The sequence below is a fragment of the Sphaerodactylus townsendi genome, unplaced genomic scaffold, assembly GCF_021028975.2.
Source record: "Sphaerodactylus townsendi isolate TG3544 unplaced genomic scaffold, MPM_Stown_v2.3 scaffold_19, whole genome shotgun sequence".
In the NCBI taxonomy this organism is placed as follows: domain Eukaryota; kingdom Metazoa; phylum Chordata; class Lepidosauria; order Squamata; family Sphaerodactylidae; genus Sphaerodactylus; species Sphaerodactylus townsendi.
Window position 1 is genome coordinate 54,763 of NW_025950352.1, and position 24,319 is coordinate 79,081.

The 24,319-nt window shown below is 47.2% G+C and overlaps 1 protein-coding gene across 5 annotated transcripts in view; it reads right to left on the reverse strand.

Moving 5' to 3' along the window:
• Positions 1-20,629, reverse strand: part of MAPK15 (mitogen-activated protein kinase 15) — a 45,067-nt gene extending 24,438 nt beyond the window's left edge. For 2 of the 5 annotated variants that reach the window (XR_007243318.1, XM_048482586.1), the window contains exons 1-7: positions 20,483-20,629; positions 20,277-20,375; positions 16,676-16,705; positions 10,094-10,184; positions 9,742-9,872; positions 9,372-9,535; positions 1,421-1,560 (exon numbers count right to left, since the gene is read on the reverse strand). Coding sequence is in view for 4 of the 5 variants with exons in the window: in XM_048482586.1 (XP_048338543.1) it covers positions 1,421-1,560; positions 9,372-9,535; positions 9,742-9,872; positions 10,094-10,184; positions 16,676-16,705; positions 20,277-20,375; positions 20,483-20,566 (739 nt within the window). In the remaining variant the exon portion in view is untranslated. The remainder of the gene's footprint in view (positions 1-1,420; positions 1,561-9,371; positions 9,536-9,741; positions 9,873-10,093; positions 10,185-16,675; positions 16,706-20,276; positions 20,376-20,482) is intronic. The other 3 variants (XM_048482584.1, XM_048482583.1, XM_048482585.1) reach the window with 2 other exon arrangements.
• Between the last annotated feature and the right edge of the window lie 3,690 nt (positions 20,630-24,319).

The following is a 24,319-nucleotide window of genomic DNA, read 5'->3' on the forward strand; positions in this document are numbered from 1 at the left end:
CCTCCCACTGTCTATAACGTCTCCTGTGCCACACACTATCCCAAGTCCCTGAGCATCGTCTGTCTCTCTCCCCATCCACTGGCCAACCTTCCAGCATTGACATTCCACCACCCCCTCCTCCAGAATTCCTCTTCTATGTTCCTGTGGAAATATACTATTTTTGTTCTTTACCCCTTCAGGAAGTCTCACTCCTGAAGCAGCCACAATGTCTTGGAGCAGCACCTGCCACAGATCCATCTAATCAATCAAAACATGTTGCATAAAGATGTTTTGTTTCAAATTCAACAAGTGATAAATTCAAACAGTCGCTTTATTATTTTGGTAGCAAAAAGCTCGACTATTATAGTTACAATTCATGTCTGTGGCCCAAATGTGGATACTCCAAATAAGTTTCGAGTATTGTGCCTGAGATCTGAAGTTATAAGAGGTGATATATCTAATCTCTACAACAACAACGGGTGACAATAACTTCTGGCTGAGGCAACCCACACTTTCACTTCACATAAATCCCTTCCCCTCCCTTCCCCTCCACTTCACTTTCCTTTCCCTTTCAGAGATCAACTGAGTCTAACTTTGAACATCCTGGTCTCTTCCACTCATTTAACTCTCCTCTTCTTCAACTTCTCTTTATTACTCTCTTACAATGCTGTGACCAAATGAGGATCTGACTTCCGCTGTGGTCTCCCAGTGTCTTCTATGTGCATTTTGTTCTGCTTATTTCTTTGGACTGTTTGTAACTTCATATAACACTAGGGAGGGCTCTAGACAGAAATCTGTTTTCCACGCTGGCCAAGCGGTTAACATCATGCTGCTGTGTTTCCTTTTTTCCCTTCAGCCCCCTTCCCCCTCCCCTCACGGTCTCTCTCCAGTATCAACCAGTCACCTCACTCTCTCATCCCCTCTTTCAACCCCCTTTCTTCTGGGACTTACACTTCTCACTTAAAGGAACACACACTTAACACTTTAAATTGTTACTTAAATGCTTCAACTGAAGAGCGACTTCTGTACAGTTTGCCCAACTGATGCGTTAGCCTCGACTCTCAGGTGAAGGGCACAGTGCTTGATGAATGCAGACGGCTGAGCCAAGGGAGCCCCTTGACAGAATGCTATTGCCGTCCCTCTGGTAGAATGGACCTTCTGACCGGAAACTGCTAGTCCTGGGCCAGGCCAAAGCTGGCCCCCACCGTTCTCAGCCACTGTTCCCCAAAGTCTATTTATTGGTTTATTTAATACATGTTAAAGCTGCCTTTCCACCTAACCCCAAAATTTCTGAACTGCTGCTCTGCAGAGGTGAAAAGACCCTTGCTGGGACTTGTAGATTCCACACAGAAATAAAATCATTCTCTTCAGGTTAGGGGGCTAGTCCTTGCTAAGACTTCCCCTTCCCTTGAACTTGTTCAGCCCTTCAAATCATTCTCACCTTCTGGGGATGGAGGAGGGATGACGCGCAAAATCTGCTCAATTTGGTTGACTGTGGACGTGCCTGGGAACAAGGGCTTTCCAAGCAGCATCTCCCCCAAAATGCAGCCGAGGCTCCACATGTCCACGCCCTTGGTGTAGCTGCAGGAAGGACAGAAAGAAAGAAAGACCGCCTTTGTCAGGGCTTGGGGGGGTGGGGGCACCAGCAGCAGTCGCCACGAGGGTGGCTGCCAGGTCTCCATTTAAACATTCCAAAGTATTTGTTGTCTGCTGTGTCCCACTACATGAACATTTACCCTGCCTCCTTTTTCAAAGTTCTTCCCTTATTCCTGGTAGGATGTTTGCTTTTCGCTTTCTACTCCGATTGCTGAATCAAGACACTGTTGCATTGAGCAGGGTGTTGGAGTAGGGTCTCTTATTTCATACTGTTCACAACCAAAGTCTGCTTTTTGAAACAGAACAAACATCTAGTACAAAGCAAGGCTGTATCAATATGGGAAATAATGCCGAGTGCACTTTTCAAGAATGACAAGGAATGCAAGCCACTCCGCAGTGCCTCCGGGACCTCTGTTTCTACAAGGCAACAATGTCAAGAAGAAACAGGAGGATGGGGAGACCAGGCGAGGTCAGCATACCAAGCAACCTCTAGAAGGGAGAGGGGGTCACAATTTCTAACTCCCTGCTCTGAAACACTTTTATGCAATCCCTTAGAGTTCAATGTGTCACAAGCAGAGACTTAGAAAAAAACAGGGAGCAGACCTGTGATAGAAAGACTGCCTGTAGGAATATTTGGGCTGATAAGACTGCGAGGTCTGGGAAGCAATGCCCAAGGTGTTAGAACGTTTACATATGTACAAGTCATTGCCTGTTCATGAAACAGATTACGCCCATCAAAGGCCATGCTGTCTAAGGAAGCCTTCATATTCTGGGCAAGGGCGGATGCCTGCAGCCATGTGTGTCTTCTCAAAATGATGGCTGAAATCATGGCTTTAGAGGCAGAATCCATTATGGGCCTGGCTGCATTGATCTGCTGGCGGCCAAACCTGGCACCTTCCTCCTGCGCAGCTTTGACCAATGGATAAATGTCACCAGAGATCAAATCTAATAAAGGTGATCATTTGTCCCACAAGTAAACATAACGTGTGTTATCCTCATGATTAAGGAAACCATAGCATACACTTTTTTCCCATGTCAGTCAGAGTCGGGGTCACCTGAGACCCCCAAAGGATCAAGTGGCAACAAAGGAGAATGCCTGAAAGACCTCAATGACATCCTGAAGAGTGGCCTCTCCTGCCCTCATCAGCCAACATCAAATACCAATGCCAGTCAGGTGACTTGTCCTTGGCCAATGATGGATGGTGTTGATCCCAATGCCAATCCCTGCAATGGCTGAGAAGTCTCGAGTCCAACTGGCCAGTCTGGCGTCAGTCAGTCAGAAGGAGAGTGCGACGATGCCAAAGACCTCTTGTGTCTTGCCGATCAGCTAGTGGAATGATGTCCCCATCACATGTGGGGATGAGGGGAAAAATACTGGGGTCATGAGGGTCCCAGAAGTCTCACGGATCATCCCTCAAACATGGAGCCCTCGAAGCTGAGCTGGACGCGATTTCGAATGTGAGCTCAACCGACTCCAAGGAAGATGAGCCTTTGATGGCAGCATGGAGTCAGTGGAGATGAGAGGCTGTTCAGCTTTCTCAACAACAGTAGCTCCATAGTAATGACCTTGTCCTCTGAACATCACTGATCACCAGGGTGTCCATTGCTGTGAGGCTGGAAACGTAGCCAAGCATCTGCACCTGAATCCTAGAAACGGTGGAACAACTAGGCAACGAATGACTATGGCCAGATCGAACGTGAGAGGAGGATCTGGAGGAACGACTCCAACCGCCTGAAATCACCACCTGCTGTTCCAACGCCAAGAGAGCAGAGACACGAGATGAGGCAGCCTCATGAGCAGTCGAGAATTTGTGAAGCGCCTCTCAAAGAACCTCAAGAGGCTTGTAAAACCTAAGCTTCCACCGGTGACAGGGTCAGTCTCTTTGATGTGTGCAGCAGCCCCCCCCCCCGATGACCCTGACTCCAACAGGTGCTGTTTATGGCACCTGGGCATTGAGGAATGCCATTCCGCTGGCAAAGATCTCTTCTTAGCTGATTTCCCTGACACCAGGCGGGAGGAGGCACGCTCCAACGCAGCAGTCGGAACTCCCGAAGTGACAGTCAGCGCTGAATATACCAAAGCTGATTCCCTATGAACTTTGGTAATCTTTGGAGAAGTTTCTGGGGCAAGGGAAGGCTCATGAAGAGCTGTCTGGAGATGAGACATCCTCAAAGTGACGCCTTAGGTGTTAACTGTGCACAGGCTTTGCACATCAAGGGAATGTGCCTTTCCACAAGACACAGGGGGCAATCAGCATGGCCATCGGTTTGGGCTAGTTTGCCTCTGCATTTCGAATTTATCTTGAACAAGGCGCCTTTCTGCTCCATATACACAGAAAAGGCCCAAAACAAATACATCAGAAAAGAAGAAGAGGAGTTTGGATTTATATCCCCTCTTTCTTGTTAGGACTTGACAGTTAGATCACCAAAATCTACTTGACAGCTTGGCTGATGCAATCCTCCACCTTTCACCTAGTTTCAAGTGGGTGATGCAACCATGACCAAGCTCATCTAGTGTGATTGCATCACTGCTCCCTGATTGGTTGAATGTCTCTATATGTATGCACAGAACAGTTTGGTCTATGCGTGCTTTGGTTATCCAGTTGCTGCGCTGCACTGTCAGTCTGTTTTGTGACTTTGGAAACAAGGAATAAACCCCTCTGTTCTTTGAAGTGAACAACGCCTGGGTTCCTGTGTTTTCTTTTCCTTAACTGCTTCTGCTGTTACCACGACCGCTGCTGAGTGGCTCCTTCTCAGGTTATGGGCCCAGCTCCTACGTGCTACTCGTGAGTAACAGTGAGTGTACTGCGTGCTGTGTGACTCAGCTATTGCCATGGCTTCCACTATGTCCGGCTTGCTGTTTGAGAGGCTGAATGAGCATAACTATGTGGCTTGGAGCCAGAAGATGCAGAGCTATCTCATTCGTGAGAACCTGTGGAATGTTATCTCTACCCCTCCAGCGGCCCCTACAGTTGCTGAGCGACGTGCAGATGAAAAAGCACGTGCGTCTATTGTGCTAGCAGTGGAAAACTCACAGTTGGTTTATCTGCGAGAAGCTGAGACTGCAGCCAAGGCGTGGGCGGCTTTGAAAGGCATCTATCAGCGTGAGTCGGCAGGGGCAAAGGTTCTCCTCACAAGACAACTTTACAATCTCAAACTGAGGCCAGGAGGATCTGTGTTTGAGCATCTGAAGCAGATGCGTGAACTGTTACACAGGCTCGCTGATGGAGGTTTACAGTTTGAAGACTCCCACAAAGTTTATCTGTTGCTTTCGTCGTTGGATAGCAGCTGGGACCAGTTGGTATGCAGTTTCCAGAGCGTCGCGGAATCTACGCTGACTTTGGATTACGTCACTGCCAAGCTGCTAGACCACCAGAAGCAGAGGGACTACCAGCTCGAAAGCACGGCTGAGAAATCATCGCAGAGGGATTTTCCTGCTGATTCTGCCGTCCCTACTTCCTGTGCTGTGAAAAAATGTTTTCGTTGTGGGAATCCTGGCCATTTTGCACGGGCCTGTACAAATGCAAAAGTGAAACAGAGGAAGAACAAGCCACCTTGGAAGCGAGGGCTGACAGACAGGAATCACAAGCATCTACTTTCCTGGTAACAAGCAAGGAGAAGGACTCCAACTCACTATGGCTCATTGACTCTGCTTGTTCTGAGCATATAGTGAATAAGGAAAGTCTCCTTACTGACCACGTGCGCCAACCTGTTATTGACCATGTTTGTTTAGCTGATGGCACCGCAGCAAAGGTGCAACTACAAGGATCAACATTTGTTCCTGCTTTAAATGGCTCTCTGAGTAATGTATATTTTGTGCCTTCATTTGAATTTTGTTTGTTAAGCGTTGTTAGATTGACAGCTGAGGGTTATGTGGTGGAATTTAGTGGGCAGACCTGTTCTATTAAGAAACAAGGGAGAGTCTGTGCCACGGGTATACTGCAGAATAACCTTTATCAGCTAAATAACAATGATGTAGGGCAAAGCATGGCTAATGCAGTTAACAAACCTATGCATGATGACTGTATTCATTATATGCACCGTGTGCTAGGACATGCCAGTTTCAAAGTGCTAGGAAACATGTCCAGGTTGTGTGGTTTGAAAGCCAAGTCCTGTCCTAATTATCTTGATTGTACTGAGTGCAGTAAGGCCAAAGTAAAGGCATTTCCTTCTACAAGGAAAAGCACCAGACAGTCAGATAGGCCGTTTGGTTTAATTCATGCAGACCTTTCTGGACCATTTCAACCCAGTCAGGGGCATGCAAAGTACCACATGGTTTTGGTGGATGACTATAGCAGGTTCACCTATAGTCTTTTCCTGAAATCCAAAGCTGAGGCTTACCCAAGGTTTAAAGAGTGGGTGGCAATGGTGGAAAGACAGTTTTCACATAAAGTGGCTTGCCTCCAAACGGACAGAGGAGGTGAGTTCCTGTGTTCTGTTTTCCATAACTTGTTGATAAAGAAAGGCATACGTCACAGAAAGACCAACCCTTTCTCTCCTTTTGAAAACGGGGTTGCTGAGGAAATTTGGGGTTCCACATACTATAAAGCGGTGTTTGCTGCTGGATGCCAACATGCCTGAACATTTCTGGGCTGAGGCTGTGAACACTGCCACATACTTGACCAACAGAGTATGGTCTTCTAGTGTGAACCAGACTCCTTATTTTTTGCTGTACCAGAAAGATCCATCTCTGGATCATTTGCATATCTTTGGCAGTTATGCCAATGTGCTGGTACCTGACGCCCAAAGGCGGAAGGGGGATCAGAGGTGGGTGAGATTGAGGTTTCTTGGTTATGAATCTGGGAATCCTATGGAAAGGTTGTGATCTCTCGAAGTGCAAACTTTGAAAAGCATGCAGGATGGGAAACTATCCATGCTAACACAGAGGTTTTGCTACCTTTCACTCAGCATGAAGGGGTTAACAGAACTGCCAGGCAGCAGCCTGCAGCAGCTCAAGGTCAACCAACTGCTTCCAGTAGTGGCAAGCGTCAAGGAAAAAAAAGCTGAAAAGGGGGAAGGGCTGCAAGACAGTGACACTTGCAGTAGTGAAGAAGATGAGAAACAAATGAAGGTGCCTTGTATCTCTGATAAGGTCTACAAAAGGGATACCTCCTGACAGGTATGGGTTTTCTCAAAACGTCTATGTTTGTCAAGCACAGGTATCAGAGCCAAGCTCCTATAAAGAGATGTTAAAGCTACCGCCAGCTGAAATAGAGCTCTGGCGTGAAGCTATGGCTGAGGAGTATAAAACCTTAGTGCAACAACAGGTGTTTACCAAGACTGTTTTGCCAGAAGGAGAGGAGGCAATTGGGTCAAAGTGGGTGTTTCGGAGGAAAGAGTTGCCAAATGGTACTCAAAGGTATAAAGCAAGGCTTGTCGCCCAGGGGTTTGTACAAGACCGTTTGCTGAATTATGACCAGACCTATTCTCCCACGGCACGACCTGAGTCTTTGAGAGCTATGCTTGCATTAGCTAGTAAGAAAGGCTTTATGGTGAAGCATTATGACTTCCAGTGTCTTTTTAATTGCTAAATGGAAGGAAGCAATTTATCTGAAACCTGCACCAGGGTATGAAGACGCAGACCCAAATACTGTTTATCTTTTGCATCGTTCTTTGTATGGTTTAAAACAAGCTGGTGCTAACTGGTATGATGAACTGAACAGTACATTGCTTAAACTGGGGTTTAAGAAGTCTGTTGCTGATGCATGTTTATATATCAGGGGAACTAAAAGAATCAAGAGGTCATTCTTCATGTTGATAACATATGTGTGTGTGCAAGATCTACACAACAATTTGACAAATTGTACAAACAACTCCAGTGACATGTCTGTTCTAAAGGACTTAGGTTTTATCAAACATTTCTTGGGTATTGATGTCATATCTACACCAAAGCCACAACACCAATGTCCCTAGACTTTCAGAAAGTTAATGAAAGTGAGGAGTTCAACAATCCTGAACTGTACAAATCTGTTGTAGGTAGTCTCCTACATATATCTAACTGGACACGCCCAGATATAGCGTTTGCTGTTAGTGCGCTAAGCAGAAAAGCTAGCAAGCCTAGCAAACATGATTGGGAGGGTGTTAAACGTGTGGTTAGGTACTTAAAAGGAACTGCTGATCATGGTTTACTGATCCAGTCCACGCAAGCACAGAGTTGCGTGCTATTGCAGATAGTTCATTTGCAGACTGTGGTGACAGGAAGTCCTGTACTGGTTTTGTCATTCAGTATGGTGATGTAGCTATCACCTGGTGTTCTAGAAAACAGACCACAATCAGCCTGTCCACTTCTGAGGCTGAGTTCTGCGCATTGTCTGAAACATGTTCAGAACTACTTTGGGTTGAGACACTGCTAACTGAGTTAGGTGAATCCATAAAGAAGCCTATAATCGTGTTTGATGATTCACAGACCTGCATCGCATTAGCAGAGACTGCAAACATGAAGACAAGAACTAAGTACATAGGAGTAAAGTACCAGAATGTTAGAGAGCTAGTACAGAATGGAACTATTCAACTCGCCTATGTTGAGACAGAGCTTAGACCCATGTTGCTGATGTGTTTACTAAAGCTGTGTCACAGAATAAGCATCAGACAATGTTAGAACAGCTGAAAGTAATAAAGGTGCTGTCATAGTAGTTTTGGGAAGGGGTGTTAGGACTTGACAGTTAGATCACCAAAATCTACTTGACAGCTTGGCTGATGCAATCCTCCACCTTTCACCTAGTTTCAGTGGGTGATGCAACCATGACTAAGCACATCATGTGTGATTGCATCACTGCTCCCTGATTGGTTGAATGTCTCTATATGTATGCACAGAACAGTTTGGTCTATGCGTGCTTTGGTTATCCAGTTGCTGCGCTGCACTCTGTCAGACTGTTTTGTGACTTTGGAAACAAGGAATAAACCCCTCTGTTCTTTGAAGTGAACAATGCCTGGGTTCCTGTGTTTTCTTTTCCTTAACTGCTTCTGCTGTTACCACGACCGCTGCTGAGTGGCTCCTTCTCATTTCTCTCCCGTCAGGAGACTCAAAAGGGCTTACAATCTCCTTGCCCTTCCCCCCTCACAACAGACACCCTGTGAAGTGGGTGGGGCTGAGAGAGTTCTAAGAGAACTGTGACAAGCCCAAGGTCACCCAGCTGGCATGTATGGGAGTGGACAGGCTAATCTGAATTCCCCAGAGAAGCCTCCACAGCTCAAGTGGCAGAGCAGGGAATCAAACCCGGTTCCTCCAGATTAGAATGCACCTGCTCTTAACCATTACGCCACTGCTGCTCTACACACACTACACAAACAACTACACACACACAGAGTGCTGACAGACATCTTCAACCCTTGGCAGCTGGCAGAGAATTGACGGGAGCTCTTCCTCCTTCCTCCTAGCCTCACCCGGACTGGGTGGGAGATTTCCCTGCCTAATACAGGAGGGGGAGGGAGGGAGGGAGGGAGCACTCAGGGAGTTCTAGAAGGATCTTGTGGAACCTGACAAATCCACTGTCGTGGCTGCCCTGTGCCTGTGTTTCTGCACAGAAGGCCTCGAATAGGGACAGGCAGTTTCATGTGTTCATTTGGAGGGTGAAAACAAAGCAAAGAAATGAACCTTAGAGAAATCGGGCTCCACAGAGACCATGTAACATTTCCTCCAGTACTACTTTCATGTCCTTCGAGGACTGGAAGCTCCGAGTTGCTGTGAGGCCCTCACCAGCCCCACCAACACGGAGAAGAAAGAGCTGCTGAAGGAAACTAACAAACTAAGCTCCCCAGTGGTCGCACTTCAAGCCTTCCCAAATTTCATTGCTTACCTGTGAGAAGCAAGCAGAATCTCAGGGGCCCGATACCAGCGAGTTGCAACATACTCTGTAAGTGCTTGGCTGCCGTGATCCTTGTGGATTTGGCACAGGGAACGGGCCAGCCCAAAGTCACACAGTTTAACAAAGCAGTCTGCATCCAGCAGGATGTTGGAAGGCTAGAAACAGAAAAAAGTCCAGTAAATTGGTAACATACCACAGCCATGCTTGGAGGAGGAGTGTGTGTGTGCGCGCACACACACACACCAACAAAAAGGCTCAGCAGGCACTGGCAATCCAGCACACACACACCTCCCTCTCAGACCCCTACCCCACGCCATAATGACAGATGTCCCTCCAGGCAGGGTCCCTCTCAGACATGCACCTTCTGATCCCTGTGAATGACGTTTCCTGAGTGGATGAATTTGGTGGCCTTCAGGAGCTGATACAGGATATAACACTTGTGAATATCTTTCAGTAAATCCCCCTTCTTAATCACAGCATGCAAGTCTGTCTCTGCAACAGGAGACAGTGGATGGTTAATGTCTGTATTGGCGACACAGGTCACAAAAGCACTTCTCCAAACCGTGCCCACGGCTGCTTGTTATCTCAGAATCTACAGAGCTTTAACAAGATTTGTGATTCATTTTGTAACACTGATCTTCTCTCTTTTTTCCCCAATGAACTCAGCAGCATACATGAGAAACAGAGAACATTTAAAAGTAGGAAGTGCTCACCCATGGATTCAAACACCAGATAAATGTCCTTGTCGTTCTGAGCGCGGATAACATTCAGGAGTTTGATGATGTTTGGGTGTTCTCCAAATTCCTGCAGGAAAAGGACCAGCATGCCAGATTCCAGGGACCTCCATTCTCTGGACATCTGTCCCAGGGCTGGCATGGGATGGCAGTGAGGGTGTTGGACAAGGACTGGGGAAAACTGGACTTCGATCCCTGCTCTGACATGGATGTCAAATCTAAAATCACATTGCACGAAAATGCATAAAAATCAGCCAAACCTTAAATGTCAAAATAAATTAAAGCACCCTTTTTGTTTTTCTTTTACAGGTAACACCTGAAAGTATAGCAACTCAGAAGACTGCGAGCCAATGCCTTCCAATAAAGAAATATATAGAAAGAAAATATTATCTGATTCTGTATTATTTTCAGTAGTATAATCTTAAACAAAATGGTTTTATATTGTTATAAACAAAACAGAAGTCTCTTACAATCCCTGGGCCTCCTAACACATATAAATAAATAATTGTACACTGAAACTTAATGTCCATTTCTATACCAAGTTACAAAATACAGGGAATGTACAAAAGGACAATAAAACCTCCAGCTAGATTATTATTTTGGAATCACCTTTTCAAGACGCACTCCCTGATCTGTTAGATGAGAGTTCGCAAATATGCTTAAATTCCAATTGCTCTCTCAGAGTTTTAGCTGGATAATTAATAACGTAGCACTATTTAGGAAAAGCAGTCTGTGCAACAACGTCTCCAGTGCCAATCCAGGCTACTAATCTGCTCCCCGAGACCAAGATATAGCTCTTGACTTTTGCTTCGCTAAGGTCTTCAGTGTGGAGCACCAAGATCTTCTGAGTTGCTATACTTTCAACTGTTATCTGTAAAAGAAAAACAAAAACAATGCTTTAAGTTGTTTTATCATTTAAGGGTTAATAGCTTTGACTGACCTTTACACATTTGGGGCAGTATGAGTTTGGATTTATCTTCTGGGTACACCTGCCCCATTATCATTATGGCTGACACGGAAGCCTGCTGGGTGGTAACTTTGGATCTATCACAATCTCTCAGACTAACCCACCTCACAAGGTTGTTGTGAAGATTAAAAGGAGGGAAGAACTGCACAAAATATTGCTTTGGGCCCCAATCAGAGAAAAAGTGGAACATAAATAAAAACATATAAAATAAAATAATCCTCCAAAACCTTCTATATATTTAAAAGATTTATATCGTAAAGTATTTACTATTTTCAAGGCAGCTTATTAAAACAACACAATAAAATACCAAGTAGAAATAGAAAATTGAATCAGCAAAATAAACAAAAAAGCATTAACAAAAAATCAGGTTAAAACAGAAGATATTTAAAAGGTACAACATGAAACTGACACCCTTCTTGTTCCCCAACAAACATTCTTAGAAAGTGGGCAGGGCTTCTGACTGGATATGTAAATTCTGAAAAGCATCATTTAGGCAGCAGCTGCCACCACAGCACAAAGATCTTCACTGAGTGGCTGCAAATAAGATGTAAGATAAGATGCATATGAAAAAAATCTAAACCATATGCTCATTTTAAAAGATATCCTGTTAAACAGAACTTCTGCCTGAAATGTTGAAGAGTTACTGCATAAGCCCACTTCCTGACATGGTCCAAAGATGGGCAAGTGCTACATTTTTAAAATGATCTGAGCAATAATGTTTCTCTGCTTAAGCTCAAAACTGTAGTAATACCTATGCAGACAAACAGACTCAACTCATCTGAAAAGCTACCTCATCTATTTCTATGTAATGTATGTTTAATCCATGAAAAGCCATATTCAGTCATAGACTACACAAGGGTGTTCAGCTATAAATGGGCAGCCCATTATTTAGTTCACAGATAACTATTATCCAACCACTGTACCTTAAACAAGCAGAACAACAATATTTTGTACATTTGACATTAATTGGTCAGCACCTCAGTCTCCAGCCCAACCATGGCATGCTACACATCTCTAGGTAAATCCAAAAAACCCCACAACTAAAACCTTCTATCGTTAAAGCACCCCAAATCTCTATCTCATAGTGTCGGAGCCTTTGTTTTAGCTTTACAGACACATTTCCTCCACTAGACAGTAAATTTCACATAAGCCTTTGTCATTCTAAAAGATTAACATTTGAAAGATTAAATTTTCAAGAAACCACTCCCAATCTCAGCTTGTAAAAGGCTTGCAGACATGTGCACTTCTGTGGGGCCTACTGATTGGTCAAGCAGAGTTTGGCACAGCTGATCCCAACACGGGCCCTGTGGCGCGCAGTGGTCACCTGCCGTACTGCAGTCAAAGCCCTGCTCACGACTTTCCTTCCATTCCAATGGAAGTTGGTTTCAGGGAAGCCAGCTCTATGTTGACTTAGCCTCCCGTCCTTCTGAGGTCGGCAAAGCGAGTACCCGGCTTGCTGGGGGCAAAGTGCACACAGCTGGGGAAGGCAACAGCAAACCACCCCGTGAACAGAGTCTGCCTGATAAGTGCTGTGATATGACATCACCCCATGGGTCAGTAATGAACCGGTGCTTACACAGGGGAGGGACTTCCTTTACGTTTAATGACTCTACCGTCTGGCACAGCTCTGCCTGTCAGGCAGGCGTACAAGCAGTGGATGTAGGCTGGCTTTAACCTTTTTTGGCATTGTGAAGAGCTGACTGCCAGCCCCACTCAGCGACCCTTTAGACATGCTAACACAGATAGTGAGAGACAAATGGATTGCCCCCCCGCCCCGCCCCCCAAGCAGGTGGGGACTGGGAACTGGCATAATCTTCCAGGCAATGGGAACGCTGTGAGATCTTAATATTTTAAGCTTAAGAGCTAGCCCTACTTGAACAACTGATACATTTGTATAAAGAAAGGGACAGTGGAATGGCGTTTCCCTCTCATTTCTTCTTTCTCACTTGGCCAACCATTTCCTCACTTGCCTTGCAGACAATTCCATGGTCCAGAAGGCGGATGAGGCAACAAGGGGATCGGCTATTTTAGATCTGCTCCTAACCAACAATGATAACCTGGCTAATTGGGTGGAAGGAAGGGGTAGGGTCCTTTCGGTGGGAGTGACCATGTTCTCCTGGGGTTCGTTATACAATGCAAAAGGGGTGCCAAGTCTAGCTGGACACACGTTCTAGACTTTAAGAGAGCTGATTTCAGTAAGCTTAAGAAACTACTGGGTGTGAGCCCATTAAGAATACTAAAAGAGAAGGGAATACAAGATGGATGGGAATTTCTTAAAAGTGAGATCTTGAAGGCACAATTTCAAACAGTTCCAATGAGGAGAAAAAATGGGAGGTGTCTAAAGAAACCAGGATGGATGTCTAAAAAACTCTCAGCTGAGCTAAGATGTAAAAGGGACATGTACAAGAAATGGAAAAGGGGGGAAATAACCAAGCCATGTAGGGAGAAAGTCAGAAAAGCTAAAGCTCACAATGAGCTCAGACTTGTGCGAGATGTTAAAAACAACAAAAGATGCTTTTTTGGTTATGTCTGCAGCAAAAGGAAGAAAAAAGATATGATAGGGTCACTGTGTGGAAAAGATGGTGAAATTCTAAGAGGGGACAGAGAAAAGGCAGAACTACTCAACACCTTCTTTGCCTCGGGTTTTTTTTTCCAAAAGAAAAACAGTGCTGAACTGGGGTGAAATGGATCAGAAGACACAGTAGGGGAAATTCAGCACAGAATAGGTAAAGAGCTAGTACAGGAATACCTGTATACCATTATTGCACCATTGTTGCACTGTATATGTAATGCTGCTATGTATTTATAGAGTTCTTAGTATGATTTTAAATTATTTACTGTGTATCATTGTTGATCTATGGTTTGATGTGCACCGCCCAGAACCCCTCTGGGGTGGGCGGTTCCTAAATCAGACAGACAGACAGACAGACAGACTAAATGAATTCAAATCTCCAAGGCCTGATGTATTAAAAGAACTGGCAGAAGTAAGATCAGAAGTAAGATCAGAACCAAAAGGGGAGGGGGGGAGAGGACCCAAACAGTTACCGCTTGGTCAGCCTGACATCAATACCAGGAAAGAATTTAGAGCAGATTGTTAAACAGACAGTCTGGAAGCACTTAGAAGAGAATACTGTAATCACTAAAAGTCAACATGGATTTCTCAAAAACAAGTCATGCCAGACTTATCTTATCTCTCTTTTTTTGATCAAGTGACAAACTTGGTAGATGAAGGGAATGCTGTGGACGTAGCCAATGGGATGCCAATGTTATGAAATAACCACTGTTTTAATGGGATTAATGTTATAGACATGGAGCTTGGATATTAATTGTAGGCTTATTTATTGACTATTTATTCGCTCTCCCAGTGGTAATTGTGTTTTATGATGATTTTATGTATGATGTCTTATGCTGTACACCGCCCAGAGCCCTTCGGGGATAGGGCGATATACCAAATAAAATAAATAAATAAATTTCAGTAAGGCCTTTGACAAGATGCCCCATGGTATCCTTGCAAGTAAGCTGGAAAGATGTGGACTAGACAATGCAAATGGTAGATGGATTTGTAATTGGTTGACTTGATGAACACAAAGAGTGCTCATCAATGGCTCCTTTTCATCCTGGAGAGAAGTGAGTAGTGGAGTGCCACAGGGTTCTGTCCTGGGCCCAGTGCTATTCAATATTTGTATCAATGACTTACATAATGAAATAGAGGGCACGTTAATCAAATTTGCAGATGATACCAAATTAGGAGGGGCAGCTAAAACCCTGGAGGACAGGGGCAGGATTCAAAATGGCCTAGGCAGATTAGAGAGCTGGGCCAAAAGGAACAAACTGAATTTCAACAGAGATAAATGTAAGAATAAATACCTTGTAATGTTGGATGCTACTAGCAGTTCTGTGTACCACACAGATCCCCACTGTCTTGGCCACACTGTCTTAAATGAAGGATGCCAGCAGGAAGGCTGGCAGTTGGCCAGCAGCTATTCCTTCAGGGATGCATCAGGTCATCAACTATTCTTGTGGTACCCAGGAGAGGGAAAATGGCGGGAGAGACAGAGGCAAGACCTCAGAGTTGTAAAGGAAGCTTGGGGAGAGGGGGGTGCTGACCCTCCCCAGTGGAAAATTCCTACAAAAGTCAGGTGGTGGCAGCAGTTACTCTAGAGAAAAAGAAAGCCCCTTCCAGGAGAAGTCGGGCACCCCTGGGAGAGGGCTGGGTGGTGGAATGAGGCCTGCAGGTAAAACCAGGCCTGCTCCATGACAGGCTTCTCGACAGGACAGCCTCACAACTGCCTTCTGCAAGGCAACTGCCGCAACTCCTTCCTCTCATGAAGTTTTTGCTGCCTCAGTACACTAGACAGGCTATCCTCGCCTGGTAGATGGTAGGAGCCAAGAGAGGCAACAGTTGAACTTAGATGCAGTATCTCAACTAGCAACTATTTCACATACTCCTCACAATAGCTGAAATTTTGTAGAATTGTAGAAACATAGAGCTGGAAGGGACCTCGAGGGTCATCTAGTCCAACCCCCTGAACAATGCAGGAAATTCACACACACACTCCCAGTGACCACTGCTCCAGGCACAGAAGATGGCAAAAAAGCTCCAGGACCCCTGGCCAAATGTTTTAATGACAAACTTGTAAGATTGTACTCCAACAATGTTCTGAGAAGGAGGAGGAGAAGGAAGATAAGTGGAAGGAGAAGAAGAGAATGAGGAGTTTGGATTATTTGCTGCCTTTCTCTCCTGTAAGTGGGACTGAAGAGTCCAAGTTCACCAGCAGGAATGTAGGGAAACAAATCTGGTTCACCAGATATGAGTCCATCGCTCATGTGGAGGAGTGGGGAATCAAGCCCGATTCTCCACATTACAGTCCACTGCTCTTAAACATACACCATGCTGAGGCTGACAGAGTCTCCTATGACAAACCATCTGTCATCAGAGACTATTTAAAATGCAAAGCCAGTCAGGAGACTATGGTGGGAAATTGCTGCTGGAGCGGTGGCTGGAGCAGCAGAAGGGGAAAGGGGGAGCAGGGCCAGCAAAAGGAGATCCATGAGTCTGTGTTGCAGGCAGGGGCAGGAGTGGGACTGCGGGCAAGCCAGTGGGATGGGTCTGGCCCATGTGATGGGCTGGGGCCTGGCCCTACAAGGCACAGAGGGGCTGCCTTGGTCTGACATGTTGATAACATCCTCCCAAGCTGAGTCTTCAGGGGAAGGTCCCTCAACTGAGGCATTCAGATGAAGGAGTTCTGGATCCAGAGGGAACCCAAAGCCTCCTTTCTCCATGGAGGCCCCTGACTTTACATCATCACCGTCCTTGGATGGGGAATCTGCTCAAAATGGGGCTGGGGGTGTGCATGGGGCAGGGGAGGAGAAGGGCACAGGGACTGCAGCTCCAGCTCTCTGCAGTTAGACACCACCCCGTACACATGTCTCTACTCCCCGGCCACTCGCATCTGCAAATGTTCCCAAATCCCTGGCTACTCAGGAAAAAGAAGGTCACAATTTAACAACAGTTTATGTCTAGACTCTACCCCCAAAAAAAGGCACCTGAGGGAAATGTCATATTGTTTAGGATTCAGGCAAATGCTGCTTACCTGAAGGAACATTATTTCTCGGAATGTTCTCTGAAAAAATAAACAGAAAACAGTTAGTTAAGGAAACAAATTCAGGGCTACACAATCATCCACATCACAATGCAGCCACACTCAGAACGCACGAGTCAGGCTTTGCATCAGGTCGAAGAATGCTGGGGCCTTGGAATAGCTCTGCCAGCTGAAGCAGAAGGCAAAGGTCCAAGGAGAGGACAGGGCTCAGCCTCTCACTGAGAGAGGGAGCCTGCCCTGAATCTGCCCTGATTCGGAAGCACTTCTATCTTCATTCCCTGCAGATCTTGTTAAAGGGGGAAAGGTTAACTGAAGGCCAAAACTAGATGTGATGGAATCTTGGATAGGCGGCAGCATGGCAGGATGCTCTCCCCCCACCAACAGCCATGCCTTTTTAAGTGCCAAAAACAGCGAAACACCCCCACTGCCAGACAAAGTGCCAGCAGCAAGAATGTTTCAATCACCCAGAATAATCCATCTGGGTGTCACCAGGCCCATGTTTAAGAACACCACAGCCAGATCAAATAGGGTACCCAGCTGGAACTAGGATGCTGGTAAATAAGCAGAATGCCCAGTCTATCTCTGGAACCTAGAGTAAGGAAGGGGCAATCTATGTAGTTAGCACAGGGACTCTGTGAAAGGAAACAGACCCACAGAGGCCACAACCACCTGCCCCAGTCTGCAGTTCAGCATTGACAAAGAAGGCAACATTAACTGAGATACATCTGCCCCAGTATTTCTTTTCAACAGTGTCTGCCATGCAGGTGAGATCAATTTTCTCCTCCTCCAAAAACCCAGTCAGAAGTTCAATTTTATTGATTAATGTTTAAAGCTTAGGTATGCAACCCTTCGTTTCCGCAGCTAACTGCTGCAGACCTGTTCTGAAAATGTTGTAATCCTTGCATTGATATTTATTTTGTGGCTAGCTCCACCTACACAGTCAGCATTTTGTGACTGGTAGCTCCAAACACCCTTGGGGGGGGAAATTAAGTAGCTCCCAGAAAAATATAGTTTGACCTTCTCCGTGCAAGTCTGGTATGTTTTGGCACTGAGTTGGACCCGTAAAAACCTCCCCCACCTCTAAACACAATGAATTTTCAGACCCTCACTCTAGGCGGCTTGCCATCAAAAATGGTATCTTTGGTGGAGTCTGCTATGGGGGGGGGTGTGTTTTGCATTCCATATGGAATGTCTAACCCCAAATTGCTGTGAACGCTAGAGAAAGAGGAAACTTCATGGGGACTTCCACAGCAAAAGCACTCCCTCTCACACGACTGCCCCATGACATCCTGACTCCACAGGACCGTGTGGGGAAGCAAGTGAGCGAGTTGCTGGGCATTCGACGATCTTGAACGATTCTCTCAGAGACTGCGGGAGAATCCACACATTCAGCTGAAGGAGGCCAGAAACTGGTGCAGTGTGTCAGGACCAGGTCCCAATCCGGGTACTTCCAGTAAGTTTCGCTTTCCCCAACAACCCCCACCCCTGCCACCACTAAGGACCGCCCACTGTACACCCTGCATTAGACTGGAGCTGAGGGCAAGAACCCTCAGTTTCAGCACCTTGTCGCGAGGGCAATACAATTCAATACAGTTCATTCCTTTTACTGAAGCCCACTTTGTTGGAGTGTGTTCAGCCTTACTCGGCGACTGATATCTAGTCTGCTAATTGTGTCAACTGAGTTAAGCAATACTAAGATGCCGTGAGGAGACTATCGATTCCTGATATGTCAGGCACGTCCAGATACTCTTCCTCTACGCCCAGTTCAAAACTCCTCTGTTGGGAAAGAAAATCGTCTCCAGGACACGGGGGCACACTTGCAACTCTGACAAACAGGAAGACCCGTCTCATCACTGATCAGAGCTCAGACTGACCTACTGTTTTGAAGTACTCACTAGAAGAGGTGATGGCTATGGGGTTCCAAGCACGAGATCAGGCCGCACAGAGCAAACTAAAGACCCTGTCCCCGAGCTCTAGGCCTTCGCCTGTGGTGGAGTCGCATGCCATGTCCGCCTCTCCTCCTTGTTCTCAGGAGTCTGAGGGTTGAAAAGTCCACATGCCTCAGAGGGACCCTGGTAATAGTTTGCTCTCCAGTTGCATCACATTGTGTGCTGAAAGTGTGACCCCTATGTTCAGAATGGGATGACCCAGAAAGGGGTGGAGACTGAAAGCAGCAGGAGGCTGCAAAACTCATGTAGTTGGAGGACGTTCTCAGGCTACCAGGCTGGGACCTTGAGTTATTTCTTTTATAAACTCTTAACACCTTGTTTAAGGTAACTGCCATGTTGTTGGGAACTAGTGGGAAGGGAGTTGTTTATTTTGCTATATTGTAAATGTTAGAATTTATTGTTTCAGGGTTTTGTGTATGTAATTGGTGAGAGTTCTTTTGGGGACCTTCATCATCTTGAATCCAGTCCACCAAGCCTCTGGAGCAGCCATTCTCAACCAGGGTTCCGTGGTACCCTGGGGTACCATGAGCATGTCCCAGGGATACTGCAGCAACACTACCGCCCCCTCTCTCATTTTTGTGGTGTCTCCCACAGGTGCCAACAAGGACATGGAGCTGGCCCATGGGGCAGGGCCTGCCGCAAGGTCAGCAGCCACACACACACCCGCCCCCCCCCCCTGTGCTTCCCTTCACCCTGGGAGGGGAAGGTGGGGGGGTGGCAAGCAGGAGCAATGGGAGGGGAAGGTGGGGGGTGGCGGCAGGGGTTCCGTGAGATATGAAGAGTGAGGTCAAGGGTACCCTGACCTCGAAAAGGTTGGGAAACACTGCTCTGGAGTCTTCATGAGCCAACCGCCAGCCGGAAGAAATGGACTTGGCATCATCAGGCTGTAATTAGAAGGACTTGGAATGAAACTTGAACAGGACCTTGAAGTATTATGTTAATTTTTAATGTCTGATAAGTGTCATATGTTAAGGGAAAGGAAACCATTTTTTAAAAAGTTCAGTTGTTGAAACCTCCTTCCAAGTCCTGCCTCACAGAACCCACAAGCAGAGGTGACAAAAGCACGGGGAGGCTGCGGCAGCACAAGAGTTCAAGCATCAGCTATAACAAGCGGAAAACAGCAGCACTCACCACGACCGCCCGCCCTGCCTCCTACGCTTGGCGACCCGACGACGAGGGCCGGCAGCCGCCACCTACAAGCATCTCGGCTGGAAACGTCAAAGTAATCTGGCCGGAGCCACTGCCGCGGCCGAGGGCGCCGAACTCGCTCGTTAGGAGGCCCAGGTAGGACGTGGACGGGCCCCGGCTGGGGGTGCTGCTCGGCCAGGGGCTCAGGGAGGCCGGCTCCGCGGGGTCTCCAAGCCCGGCAGAGCCAAAGGCGCGGCGCAGGCAGGAGGGGCTGAGTGACGGGGGGGGGGAGGGGAGGGGAGGGGGGCACACATCCTGGCAAGACCGGGGGGGGGAGGGGAGGGGGGCGGCGCATGGAGGCGCTGCAGGAGCGGGAGGCGGCGCCGAAGGCCACCCAAGGAAGCGCCGCCCTCTCTGCGGGCGCTCGGCAGACCTCTTGCTCCCACCGGCGCAGGGAGGCGAGCGGGGCCCCGCCCGGCCAGGTGTGCTTTCGTCGGGGGGCGTCCCTCACTCACCTGGGCGTCGGTGCGGTTCCGGAAGGCGTCGAAGATCTTCTTCACGGCCACGACTTCGCCAGTCTTGCGGTCGACCGCCTTCCACACGATCCCGTAGGCCTGGCCGGAGAGCGGGGGGGGGGGGGGGCGTCAGCCCCGCCCGGCATCCCGCCCCCGCCCCCCTCAGCCCCGCCCCCCGCCCCCCAGCCCCGCCCCCTGCCACCCACCCCCTTGCCGAGGCGCCGCTTGATCTCGTAGCGCCGCGCCACCGGCTCCTCCACCTCGGCCGCCGCCGCCGCCGCGCTCGTCATCCTGCAGGCGCCCAGTCGCGCGTGTAGACGGCCGTTGCCAGGGGAACGGCGGGACGCGGAGAGGCGCGCCTGCGCGGGGCGGGGAAGGAGAGGAGTGGGCGGGGCCGCCAGCCGCTCTCGCGCCTTTGCGCGCCAAAAGTCCTCTGAGGAGCCGCTGCGGAGACGGGCCCGGTCCGTCGTTGCTCTTCGCGCGTCCCGCGCAGTTCTCTGCCGCCGCCGCCGCCGCCGCTGCTGCTACTGCGCATGTCCGCAGAAGCCTGGAAGGGCGACCCGAGCGCGGGAGGGCGAAAGGGACGTCCACCCGCCACGTGCCCCCGCAGAGCAGCCGCCGCCGCTTAAAGACCCGCCTCGCGTGTTGAATCCTCGCTGGCTGTGGAGCCGGTGAGTGAATGGCCGCAGCAGGAAGTCCTGGGAAGTTTCCCAGCAAGACGATGCTCCTCTCCAATATCCAGTAACGGTTGACTTGACTTGTATTCCTACCAATGCTTTCCTGGGACTAATCCTTATTGCATGAAATTGCACTCAGTGTTGCTCCCTTGGATTCCTGCAGAATCAAGGCTGTTGTCAATACAACCACTTGAAGCAAAAGAACAAGCCAGCTGGATCAGACCAGAGTCCATCTAGTCCAGCTCTCTGCTCCTCGCAATGGCCCACCAGGTGCCATTGGGAGCTGGCATGCAGGATGTGAAAGCAATGGCCTTCTGTGGCTGCTGCTGCTCCTGGGCACCTGGTCTGCTAAGGCATTTGCAATCTCAGATCAAAGAGGATCAAGATTGGGAGCCACAAATCGACTTCTCCTCCATCAATCTGTCCAAGCCCCTTTTAAAGCTATCCAGGTGAGTGGCCATCACCACCTCCTGTGGCAGCATATTCCAAACACCAATCACACGTTGCGTGAAGAAGTGTTTCCTTTTATTAGTCCTAATTCTTCCCCCCAGCATTTTCAATGGATGCCCCCTGGTTCTAGGATTGTGAGAAAGAGAGAAAAATGTCTCTCTGTCAACATTTTCTACCCCATGCATAATTTTGTAGACTTCAATCCTATCCCCCCTCAGACGCCTCCTCTCCAAACTAAAGAGTCCCAAACGCTGCAGCCTCTCCTCATAGGGAAGGTGCTCCAGTCCCTCAATCATCCTCGTTGCCCTTCTCTGCACTGTTTCTATCTCTTCAATATCCTTTTTGAGATGTGGCAACCAGAACTCCAAGTGCGGTCACACCACGGCTTTATATAAGGGCATGACAATCTTCGCAGTTTTATTCTCAACTCTTTTCCTAATTATCCCCAGCATAGAGTTTGCCTTTTTCACAGCTGCCATGCATTGAGTTGACATTCCCATGGAACTATCAACTAAGACGCCCAAATCCCTTTCCTGGTCTGTGACGGATAGCACTGACCCTTGTAGCTTGTATGTGAAGTTTGGATTATTTGCCACTATGTGCATCACTTTACATTTTGCTACATTGAACTGCATTTGCCATTTCTTAGCCCACTCACCTAATTTATCAAGCTTGGAGCTTTTCGCAATCCTTTGTCTTGCTTTTCTACATGTTTAATAATTTTATCTTTAATGATAGATTCTACTAATTTCTACTAGATTCTACTAATTTACCAGGAACAGATGTCAAACTGGCATGTTATTTCTTGGGTCCCCCGTAGACCCTTTCCTTAAGATTGGTGTGACATTGGCCATCTTCCAGTCTTCAGGGATAGAGGCAGATTTCAGGGATAAGTTGCATATTAGTGAGAAGATCAGCAATTTCATGCTTGAGCTCTTTTAAGAACTCTTGGGTGAATGCAATCTGGGCCAGGGGATTTGGTAGCATTTAGTTTATCAATGGCTGCCAGAACTTCTTCCTTGTCTACCACTATCTTCGCTAGTTCCTTCAACTCACCTCCTAAGGAGCTTGGTTCAGGTGCAGGAATTTTCCTCACCTTCTCTTGGGAGGTGAAGACAGATTGCAAAGAATTCTACTCCAGCTTCTCTGCAATCTCCTCCTGTCATCTTTTAGCACACCTTTTGTTCCTTCGTCATCTAATGGGCCTACCGCTTCCCTAGCTGGCTTCCTGCTTTTGATGTACTTGAAGAAGACTGTTTTGGTTGCTTTGTGAATCTTGATGTTCGGGTGAGCCATGTGTTCCTCATAATCCTTTTTTTTTGCCTCCCTTACAGCTAACTTGCTTCTCTTTTGCCACCATTTGTGTTCTCTCTGGTATTCTTCATCAGTTAAGTTGGACTTCCATTTTCTAAGACATCTTTTTTTTTCCCTAATAATTTCCTCAACCTCCCTTGTTGTTATCCATGAGTGGCTTTTTCTTTTGGACTGGGTGCTGCCTTTTCCCTAACCTGCAGAACACATTCCAGCTGGAGCTTTTAAGACTGTGTTTTTTAAATAAACTCCAAGCATCTTTGGACAGTTTTCCTTGACTTCCTCTTTGATTTTTTCCCTTTCAGCTTCCTGCGCACTATCCCCCCTCATCTTTGAGAGAAATTTCCCCTTTCTGGAAAGGCGAGATGTAACTTCTACATTAGCAGTTGTCACTTGTTCGCATGCAGAGATACTGAATCTGACAGCATTGTAGTGCGCAATGTTCCCTATCGGCTCAACAACTTACTGACTCTCTAACGCTTCAGATCCTGGGTCCCACATAGAATTAGATCTAGGATCCCACATCTCCCCTGGTTGGTTCCACAACCATCTTCGCTCTAAGCCACAGTCATTTTAGCATATCCAGGAATATTCTCTCCTTACTACTGGCCTGAACATGCATTTTTTTTCCAGTTTATATAGGGGATAGTTAAAAATGCGCCTTAATAATACCCGACATTTATTTTGTAGCTTTTTGTTGGCTCCTCTCTAATTTTATTTTTTCCACCTTCCTCAAGAATCACTCTTGTGCGCTTTGGTGTCAGGAGGGACTATAATATATTCCCTAATGTAATTTAAAATATGCTTCACCCTGGTATTGTTGATATCCCACGAAGTGCTTCTGTAGCCAAAGTAATCAGCTCCCCTGCATTTGTCTATTTTTATGTGACACTATGCTCTCTTTGATGTAGAGGGCCACCCCAATAAGCCCTGTCCTATCCTTCCTGTAGGAGCCTGTAACCTGGGATAACATGCATCCCACTGGTTCTCCTTCATTCCACCATATGTCTCTGTGGATGCCCACTCATACTCGATGTCCTCCTTCAAAACTCTGTACTCCAAGCTCCCCCATTTTTTAGGTCGAAGGCTTCTACTATTAGCATAGAGACACTTGTATACTCTGTGTCTGTCCCTAACCTGGGATTTATGTGCTTTGCCCTCTAGCCTTTTGAAGACACTATCACTTATCACATTGCTATGTTCCTCGCTTGTATGTGGTTGATTTAGAAAAAGCTCCCTCTCTGTCTGCATCCCCATAGATACTGTATTCCGAACCCAAAGTCACCTCAGCTCCTGTCGAAACTTTCCCCAGGGATGCAGTTTTAAAGAAACTGTTCTGCCACCTTTTTTTACAATGTTGAGCGCCATGCAGTCTGGTTTCCTCTTTTGGATTTAAGATCAGGGGCCCCTGCAAACTTTTTTTTTTTTTAAACAGAGGGGCCAGTTCACCATGTCCCTCAGGGAGCTGTTGGAGGGCGGGACTAAAAAAAACTATGAACAAATTCCTATGCACAAATGAAGATTTGTACTAAGCGTTTGATTTCCACCTTTCAAGCCTTTCTCTGTCATGGTCCTATTTTTAGAACCAGTGACAAAATTATATAT